Here is a 10753-nt window from a genome sequence, read left to right as displayed (position 1 = left end):
CCACTTTATTTGGTACAGGAGGTAGCTACAACGCTTGTTGGGGATCTTCAACTTCTACTGCTGGTTCATCAGAAACTACAGACAAATCACTGCTCCTCTCGCCTCTCTCACCAAGTCACCTACCTCATGGATAACCTGGCCTGCTGCTATGGACCACACTTTCAAGGAGTTCAGGAGACACTTCACTACCTCTGGAATTCTCCATCATCTGAACCCTCTGGTCCTTTCTTGAGAGAGGTAGATGCATCTGATGTGAGTGCTGGGACATCCTCTCCTTGCGAGGACTGGATGAGAAGACATGCCACTGTGCCTTCTTCTCACACAAGTTCAACTCTACACAGTGCATTATGGAGGAGGAGGTAGGGGGACACTTGCCATGAACTGGGCCTTGGAGGAATGAAGACATTAGCTGATGGGAAACACTGAGCACTTCCTGATCTGGACTGGCCACCAGTGCCTCACGTTCATGCAACAGACCCACTAACCCAACTCACATCAGGCTCACTGGGTCTTCTTTGAGTATCTCAACTTTACTATCTCCTACCAACCTTGCTCCAAGAACACTGTCATGATAGTTCAACCCAGCTGAAATGGCGATTTACCCCCCAGCCCATCATTCCACTCTCCAACATCCTTGATCCAATCGTCTGGGCCTGTGTCTGGCTGTTCACCCGCACACAGAATACTGCAATCTCTCAGCCTGATTCATTGGTGTTCTGTGTGAGGGTGAACAGCCAGACACAGGCCCAGACGATTGGATTAAGTATGCTGGAGAATGGAAAAATGGGCTGGGGGTAAGTCTCCATTTCTGCAATCTCTCACCCTGATTCATTGGTTGGCCGGCTGGTGACACAATGGCATCAGTGCTGGTCACTGGAGCGAAGGCTCCCAAGTTCGAATCCAAGTCGGGCCACCCCTGAGCACGCTTTCCATCCGTGCCAGGCTGAGCGTCAAGCTAGCCACTTGGCCTCGTGAAAATAAAAGGGTTGAGTCAGGAACATTCATATCGTGACCCGGTTAATCTGAACGGAGACCAATCCCGACACCATGCGCCAGCCAAGAATGGCTGACTGTCTGGTGCAACACGCTAAAAAAAAAGTCATTGGTCCCTTCAAGATTACCCATCACATCAATCCAGTCACTTTACCATCTCTAGCTACCATTGTCCCTCAGGATCACACCTATCTTCCTCATGTTCTGCCTCAAGCCTAATGTCCATGGACCAGCTCATGGATCCTAAGATGATGGAAGGTGGTTTGGTGTACACAGTTCACCAGTTGATGGATTCATGTAGTATTCAAGATGGGGTGTGCAGTACCTGGTCAACTGGGAAGGGTACAGCCTGAGGAGAGGGTTTAGGTGCAATTGAGATCCATCGCTCATTTAGGAGATCCGCCGGAACCATCTGGACCATCCAGTCCGTCAGGTTGGGGGGGGGGGAGGGATGTGGTTTGGTGTTCTATCAGGCCTGTACAGACAAGCACCTCGCAATCTCCACCCAACTAACAGGAGTCACCTGCCACTCACGTGCAGCCTGTTTAAACCTAGCTCTCATCCACAGTCCTTGTTCTCTCAATGAACCAGCAGGCATCAACCAATTCCTCCTAGCCTTTAGCTACCTTGTTGTGTTAAGTACCCGTTCTCCCTTGTTTTGTGGCCACTTGTACCTTGTTATTTTGCAGTTTGTTATCAAAATTATTGCAGACTGTTAAATTGTCGCTGCTGCTGCTCTGCATTTGGGTCAAGCCTCCTGTATATTTCCTGACACTTTGTGAGAGCAAACTCATCTAGGACATAAAGGACTGGACTGGAAGGACATACTGATTTCCAGAGGGACTGCAGAATACATCTCCATATAACCCTTGAGGTAGATAAATTGGTTAGGGAGGCATATGGCATGCTGAGCTTCATTACCCAGGACATTAAATGTATAATTAGTGAGGTTACACTCTTTACAAAACCTTGGTCAGACCTCATCAAGAGTACAATGTGCAATTTATATACCATGCTACAGGAAAGATGAGGCAGTGCTGCAGAGGGTGCACAGGAGACTTATCAGGATGTTGTTTCGGTGGAACTAAATCTATTCTTTCTTCACAGAGTTGGTTAGTAAGGACATGACATTTAAAATTATGGGGAGAAGTTTGCAGGAAACTTGCCCCTTTATCAGAGGTAGAAAAAGCTCAAGGACTTAATCTTTGGGTAAGGCGGGGAGGGGAAGAAATTTAGAGGGGAAATGAAGAGGTCCTTCTTCACCCAGAGAGTGGTTAATCATGTTGAATACACTCTCTGAGAGAATGGTTGAAGCTAGGTCAGTGGCAGCATTTTAGAAGCATCTAGATGAGCACTTAAATTACTTTGGCATGGACAGCTTTGGATATATGTACCCTGTCATATGTATAAGTACATGTATGCATGTTCTTACACCTATGTGTACACAACGTATGTTGCAATGGCAAAACTTACTTGTAACAGCAGCACAGGCACAAATCATCTTATAAGCAGCGTTCATGAGAGAAACATAAATTATACACAACCTTTTACAGAAAGACAATTAGAATTTAAAAAAAAATGTCTAATTTGGTGAAAAGTGATTAGACTGGTCACAATGTAGTAATAATTGGGGTTTTGCCAGTTTGTTCAAGATCTGAATTGTTGAAAAGAGGTAGATGTGCTATAACTTGGCAAGTGGTCTCATCTATCACTGACCTACTGTACTTCTTCCTCCCCTCCCCCACCCCCTTACTCTGACTTCTCTTTTTTCAGTCCTGCTGAAGGGTCTTGGCCCAAAATGTTGACTAATCTTTACCATAGGTGCTGCCTGGCCTGCTAAGTTCCTCCAGTATTTTTTGTGTGTTACCTGATCTGTCCAATTGTCTATGGTAAACAGGAGCCATTCTGATTGTTCAATCTTGTTCTGCTCAAACTGAGTTTGGCTTGGAATTTTATGATTTAACTAAGGCTAATCATGCAGATTAGCTGATGTTTGCCCATTTACCTCAAATGTGTTTGTGGATCAGTACTGTGCCTAACTTTGCTGCTGTGTTTCCCAGCCTCATGACACTGAAGACACAGTCTAGTAGCGCAGTCTCTAAAGTGGTTCCGGATGTGCTGAGGTGGTCTGAGGTTCAATGTAATATTTTCCTGCATTTTCTCATTTTATTTTGACATAAAGACTTGCCCCAAGACCCATCAATTCTAAGCTAGCTCTCAGAGCAATCCCTTTTCAACACTTATATTCCTGCAACCTGTTGTCTCTCTCATTCCCAAATCTAAATGGATCCTTTCTTTCAGTGTGAATGAAACTGAAATGTGATTAACCTAATAATAACAGAGGCACAAAGGATTGCATTTTTCTCCTATATTAAGCAAACACCATCAGAAATTAGGTAAATGGAGAAAATCCGTCCTGCCATTCTTCATTATTGCCTCTGATTCAAAATTTCATTCGGAGTTTGACGAGATTTGGTATATCACCGCTGTACAGATGTACCGTGGAGAGCATTCTAACTGGCTGCATCGCTGTCTGGTATGGGGGCGGTCACTGCACAGGATCAATACAAACTGCAAAAAGTTGTCAACTCAATCAGCTCCATCATGGGCTCTAGCCTCCCCAGCATCCAGGGCATCTTCACAGAGCGATGCCTCAAAAAGGTGGCATCCATCATTAAGGACTCCCCATCACCCAGGGCATGCCCTTTTCTCATTACTACCATCAAGGAGGAGGCAGTGGAGCTTAAAGACACACACTCAATGTTCAGGAATGGGTTCTTCCCTTTTGCTATCAGATTTCTGAATGGGCATTGAACCCATGAACAGTACCTCAGTACTTTTTCTTGTGAACTACTTACTTAATTTAACTTTTATACTTTTTACTGTAATTCACTGATTTTATTAATATATATTTCAATGCACTGCTGCTGCACAACAACCAATTACACAGCATACGCCAGTGATGTTAAACCTAATTCTGAAAGACTGAAGTGTAATGCCGATTAAGCATCCCTCTATGAAGTGATGGCACTGGGAATACTTTAATCTTAAATGGTGCATTGCGTCATTTGTTCTACTTAGAATTTATAGAAAAATACGTACCTTAAAGTTGAAAGAATTGCAGCAGCCATAAAGTGAAAATGGGCCACGGATCCTTAGAACAGTGTCTCTGTTTTTATTTTGAATAATAAACTTCGGCAAACATGCATGCCATTTTTGGACAACATATCCTATTGGTTCACCAGTTGGAGCTTGAACTTCTAACTGTAAAAGAAATACATCAAAATTGTGGAACAGGAAGACAATTGAAATGGGTACTGCAGCTTCTTGAGTACGTAATTCTATTTTCAGAGCAAAACTGTAGGACTGAGACCTGGTCATAAATAGACAGTCACATTTGTCCTTCAGTAATAGTTTAGAGACAACAGTTGTAATGAAGATAAAACTATCAGTGCATTTATTGCATGAATCATCCAGAGGATGCTGTAGAAGTGGATACAGTTACAATTTCTAAAAGACATATAACAGATACCTGAGGAGAAGAGGTTTAGAGTGATATGGGTAAATGGAATTAGGTTGGAAACACATTTTGATCAGCAAGAAGAATTAGGTTAAAGGAGCCTGTTTCCCTGCTATGTAACTGTGTCTCTAAGACTCTAATCTGTCAACCACTTCAGGAATGTACATATTTACAGAGCAAAAGAAAAAAACACTGTGCAATTGTGCAACTAATCAATAACAGCAGCTTTATCCTGAATAATCTGCAAAATCTATTACACTTTTGAAAATTACTGGTATTTGCAGAATACACTGAAGACATTCAACTTTCTTGTATGAAGCACAATTGTTTTTTTTTTAAATGGCATACTAGTCTTCCTAACGGATTTAATGGGGGTTGGAAAGAACTATTAGACTAGCATTTGTAAGCAGCATTTTGCAGGAGGTGATTACTGCAACTCCCGTGCGCTATAATGGAATGCTTACGGTGGTGAATGTAAGGTCAGCCAAGAGGCCTGTCTATTTTTAAATAAATAGTATTGATCATCTTGAGTGTTAGAGCTACACTCATTCAAGAAGATGGAATTCTTTGCCCTCTGGACTTAAGTGTTGTTGATGGTGGAAAGGCTTTGGGAACTTGGCAGGAGAATTGTATGAAACAGGCTAGCCAGCCTCTCACCCACGGCATGAATATGGCTGCCCTATGGTGACTCCAGGGACATTGATGGTGGGAGCCTCACAAATCTAATACAATAAATATTAAAATAAGCTTTTAGACTTGCTCACTGGAGGGTAGCTAATGACTGGAATGTTTGTAGAAGGGATGCTATTTTCCAGTTGTTGGTATATGATTGAATATTCTGTAGTTCTTACAGTATGAAGGCATCCATTGTTTTGTTGCTGAAAGGTTATGAATAGAATTGAACATTGCGCAAACATCAGCACTTTCAATTTGAGTGGCTGAAGATGAGATAAACTAATGATGCTGCCTGTCTTGCTATTCTATCAATTCCATCCATTTCTTTTTTTTAAATTTCACATATTTTTCTTTCTTTACCCAGTCTAAATGCAAAAGTTCATTCCCAATCAAGTCCTCTGAAATGTATAACTCTTAGTTCATTAGCTTCTGGCCCCTCTTTAGGCAGATTACCACTTCAAGCAATGACTTGCTACAACTCTGCAACTGTAATTAGACCCCACCCACCTTTCACCCAGTAAATAGTAACAATCACACGCCCATTCATTTATCTTAATATAGCACCCTTCTCTCCCCACTTAAATCTAAAGGAGCAGATCAGAACCCATTTGGTGTTCTGGCATACTTGGAGTATCAAAGTTTATGTACAATTAAAAGATCATCAAACTCTGATTAATCTATACAGCCTTTGCATGAAATTGAGTTCTTTTCAGCACACATAACTTTTGGTATTAAAGAGGTATGGAAGCGTAAGGACAGATTTAGATCTTAATTATCAAAATTATTCATTGCATGCTACATGGTAGCCTGACATTATAACATAGGTCATGACTCATTTAACACTGGTAAGGGTTCCTACGTATGTTTTAATTCTAGAGTTGACATTTTTACCACTAGCTTGTTGTGAAAGATGTATGAAGTTATTTGCTCATGTTATCTGCCTGCATCTCTTTGAGGCATATCCATGTTCAACATATCTTTTGAAACAATGTAGGCTACTAGCTAATATAGTCATCCTGATTTTCAATTACTTTCAAGGAAGGATGCTAGCATGGATAAAGCTGTGGCTGATTGGCAGGAGGCCAAGAGTGGGAATAAAGGGAGCCTTTCTGACTGGCTGCTGGTGACTAGTGGAGTTCCACAGGGGTCTGTGTTGGGATTGATTCTTTTTACGTTATATGTCAATGACTTGGATGATGGAATTGATGGCTTTGTTGCAAAGTTTGCAGACAATATGAAGATAGGGGTAGGTAGTTTTGAGGAAGTGAAGATGCTTGAGAAGGATTAGGAGAATGGGCAAAGAAATGGCAGATGGAATACTGTTAGTAAGTGTACATTCATGTATTTTGGGAGAAGAAGTGAAAGGGTTGACTGTGTTCTAAATGGAGAGAAAATACAAAAAACTGAGATACAAAGGGACGAGAGTCTGTGCAGGATTCCTTTAAGGTTAATTCTGTGGTGAGGAAGGCAAATGTAAAGATAGCATTCATTTCATGAGGACTACAATATAAAAGCAAGGATGTAATGTTGAAACTTTATAAAGCACTGGTAAGGCCACACTTGGAGTATTGTGAGCATGTTTGGGAATGTAAACCCCTTCACCTTCCATTGTCTTCTACCTCACATAACATTGGAAGTGGTCTGGGAGTGGTCATGGTTAACAGCTGCACAGCCTAGGGAGAACACCACCAATTCAGAACTAAGCACAATTGTACAGGGAATTTAGGCCACAATGACTTGTGACTGGAATCAGAAAGTTTAACAATTTTCTGTGGAAGGATAGGACAGATAATGTGAATATTCCATTTAGTTTTGGTATAATTTGGGGTTATTTGCTTGACACAATAAGGATTTCTTTCTTTAGATCACTGAATAATGGAAAAATAACATTGTAGAGTACCACAGGCACATGTAGAGATGCCCTGACAACAAGAAATAGAGGGAAGTATCATCCACTGTATAAGATAATTGACATTAAGATGTATGTAGATTGGAAGATTAAACTTTTTTTATTCCTGACTTATGGTGTCGAATAGGCCCTTGTGGCCATTTGAGCTGTGTCGCCCAGCAATCACCCGATATAATCCTAATCCTAGCCTAATCATGGGATAATTTACCTACTAATTGGTACATTTTGGCCTGTGGGAGGAAACCGGAGCACCTGGAGGAAATCTACACAATCACAGGGAGAACATTTAATCTCCTTAACAGCCACCGGTGGGAAATGAGCCCAGGTCACTGGTACTGTAAAGTGTTGTTCCAACCACTATGCTAAGATCCAACTCTCCAATTCTATTTGCTATAAATATCTTTGTCTGAGAAGGATTGGAGCATCACATATTATGGAGGTAAATGGTATAGTTTGTAAAGGAAATGGGAGAGAACTCAAAGTGGATGAATTGTGTTGGGGAGGTAAAGTCTGAAAGAAGATTCTTGGATTTAAGAGCTTCAGTTTATCTTAAAATATTTCACAGTAAATGTGAAGTAACTCTGAAATGTTACCAATAGAATAATGTCAAAAATGCACCACAGCAGCTGTATTGTCCACAGGTATCTCTCATAAAAACTACAAGGTGATTACAGTGTGCTTTTTTACCATTTTCTTGCAATATAGCTGGGGTCATTCAACTAATTAAGCCTCTGCCAGCCCTTGGAGCAACCCTAACAATCCTATTCTATATCTTGTTTCAGTTTCTCTGCAGGACGTCCATTAACGATCCCTGTCCCAGATTGTCTCACCACCCACCTCACTAGCAATCAGTTACTGCAGTCAATTAACCTATCAAACTACACAACTTTGGGATGTGGGAGGAAACATGAGCACCCAGTTTAAGCCCATGTGATCACACAGGGAATGTGAGAATTCCTACTTAAGTGGCACTGAACAACAGGATTGAACTCTGGTAATCAGTGTCCTGCCACTCAGATGCTGGTTGCAAAGGAAATCTGGCTCAGGAAATCCATGGCATGGGATTTCTGACAGAACAAGCAGAGTCTTTATCTGAAATATTGCATCTCCACAGAGATAAAGATTAAAGATCAGTTTGATTTGTTACATGTATATTGAAACACTGAAACACAGTAAAAGGCATCATTTGTATCAATGACCAACGCAGTCTGAGAACGCGCTAGGGCAGCACACAAGTACCACCATGCTTCCAGCACCAACTTAGCGTGCCCACAGCTTACTAAACCTGGAGGTGGAGCAGAGTAACGATGGTGCTAAATGGTGACCCCTTTGCTTGCATCTTTGGAAACAGCTCTCTTTCCATCTTTAATATCTTTATTTTTCCCTTTCAGGGTTCTTTTGAAGGCCCTAACCTGGAGCTACATGCTGACTTCGGTTATTTGAGGGAATGGGACCCGCTTTTGGGGCTTCATAACTGGCCATTGTTTGGCATGTCAAGGGCTCGGCCTAAGAGTCCAGCTTGGATTTGGAAGCCTAGGATCTTGGATCTCTGGAGATGGCCGGATCGAGGGTCGATGTCACAGCAGGAGATCCATGTGTTGCTGGGGGGAGTTGAAATACCTGCAACTGTGTGCCCGGAGATCTGAGATGTTTGTGATCTTCAGGCACAGAGCTCAAAAATCGTGATGCAGCGCACTTTTAACATCGTAAACCAGCGAGTTGTTTGTTATGTCTCCCTTCTTGCTGGGAAAATGGAGACACCTCTTTCTCCTTTATTAGGGAGAGAAAGAGCCTGTGGTATGTCGTATACCTGGTGAAATGCAAAGTCTTTGGGGTAACTGCAAGTCTGTGTCTTTGCTATGCTTTCCTCACGCTTGAGTGCTCAGTGGCGGGTGCCGATCCTTTTGTTTTGTTGTCGTGAGAGGGGGGAATGTTGCTTGCTTCCCCTTACGTGCAGGAGGGAGGGGAGCTGGGGGGATTTGGAGTTCTAATGCTTAGCTGTCATTCATTCTTTGGGGCACACTTCTGTTTTTGTGGATGGTTGCGAAGAAAAAGCATTTCAGGATGTATATTGTACACATTTCTCCAACGTTAAATTGGAACTTTGAACCTAACCTGTACAGCTTTGGAATGTGGAAGGGAACCAGAGCACCCAGACGTTCTTTGGGAAGAACTGAGTCATACCATGCAGACAGTGGCGAGATCAAACCTGGGTCGCTGGCGCTGGCACTCCACTACGGTGCCAGCTATGCTCCTGGAGTCTTAGTAATGTAAGATGCCATCACCAGTCCAGTGGGCAGCCAATCCGCATCACTAAAGCTGGGTTTGAACCACCGCTAGCTAGGAGTGAGATACAGTTGAGCACCAGACAAAGGGATCTGTCTGGGTGCTGGGTAGGAAGGGGCTTCAGGGGATTGATGGGAGAAGGGAAGCAAAGGTATACTGTAAACATGCAAGAAAAAGTAGGCAAGCCTCCATAAGCATTTCAATTAGTCACTAACCTTCTCTAGGCAGCATGGAGAACAGAACCAGGAACATCGGAAAGGCCGCTTGAAGTACATAGCGTCAGTGCCCGTAGTGTCCTGAACGCAAACTTTGAACGGACGCTGATTCCCACAGATGATTCGGTAGCATTTGCTACTCTTTGCAATGGCAGTGTAGATCTGCTGGCCAATGCTGTTTTTCACTTCATACTTGTTGACGATCTGCATCCCAAACCTGACTGAAGTATGTGAAGATGGATACAAAGCCCACTATTATCAGTTGCAGATGAAACATAAGACTATTAAAACAGTTTTGTGGCATTTGGAATCCTTCTACAAGTTGGATGGTCTCCAAGTCGTGAGGGATGCATTCACGAATGTCAGCAAAACAGTATTTTAATTATTTTATAAGAGGTGGGTTTTCTGGTTTTGCTCTTTGAGGCCTTCGCTCAGGCAGTAAAAAGCATACATATGCTTTTCAATTGCTTCCCTTACATTCCTCTTTTCCAGAGATAACTTAATCTCATGTTACCGACCCAGCAAACTGCCCTTCTCCAAAAGATCCCTTCAGGGAAGTGAGATGGGGCTATTAAATCAAAACCTCACGCCATCTTAAAAGTTTCTTCCCCAACAATCTTATTAACCACTTTAATTAGACACCCCCCTCCCCTCTACACTCTATTACCTCAGCCACCTTATTGGGGAAAATGTATGTAATTCACAACCACTGACATTGGGTTGGGATTTCACTTTAAGAGGCTGGTCTGATGTGATGAAGTTATTACACAAAAGGTTTTGAGTGTGCTTTTGTGGTGCAGGTTTTGGAGTTCAATAAAATGTGTTACGGGTTTATTTAAACATAAAACACCTCACTTTGTTTTATTTGCATAAAGCTGCAGTTTTGATGATTCCAGAGTTGGTAAACATATCAGCCAATGCAGTTGTTTTGAAACTGCTGGAGTTTTGGGAGTAAAATCCCAATGCTTGGTTCATACAATCTGAGGCCAATTCAGTCTGGGAAAAATCTCCACATCGTGACAGCATCACTCAGCAGTTCCATGGCGGCAAGAGTGTCAAATTGGTTCGAACACACGCCTGAATGTGATAAATACCAGTCGCTGAAAATACACCATTTACAGACTTTTGGACTATTGGAGTCTGAGCTCGCCAACA

The 10753-nt window shown here is 42.3% G+C and overlaps 1 protein-coding gene across 1 annotated transcript; it reads right to left on the bottom strand.

The window, feature by feature from the left end:
* Nucleotides 1-4077: 4077 nt before the first annotated feature.
* Nucleotides 4078-9860, bottom strand: LOC132403294 (phospholipid scramblase 2-like). The gene is made up of 2 exons (XM_059986744.1): nt 9599-9860; nt 4078-4257 (listed from the first exon to the last, which is right to left on the bottom strand). The coding sequence occupies exons 1-2, from the start codon at nt 9806-9808 to the stop codon at nt 4078-4080; spliced, it is 390 nt and encodes a 129-aa protein (XP_059842727.1). The 5' UTR covers nt 9809-9860.
* Nucleotides 9861-10753: the final 893 nt, after the last annotated feature.

Source organism: Hypanus sabinus, chromosome 2 (genome assembly GCF_030144855.1).
Source record: "Hypanus sabinus isolate sHypSab1 chromosome 2, sHypSab1.hap1, whole genome shotgun sequence".
In the NCBI taxonomy this organism is placed as follows: domain Eukaryota; kingdom Metazoa; phylum Chordata; class Chondrichthyes; order Myliobatiformes; family Dasyatidae; genus Hypanus; species Hypanus sabinus.
The sequence above is the reverse complement of the archived record's forward strand: the minus strand, read 5'-3'. Positions and strand labels throughout refer to the sequence as shown.

Excerpts from the sequence above, each read along its gene's own strand:
- LOC132403294 (XM_059986744.1), bottom strand. The coding sequence starts at position 9,808 with ATGCAGATCGTCAACAAGTATGAAGTGAAAAACAGCATTGGCCAGCAG. Across the intron at positions 4,258-9,598 it reads CTCCATGCTGCCTAGAGAAG|TTAGAAGTTCAAGCTCCAAC; the intron begins GTTAGTGACTAA and ends TTTCTTTTACAG.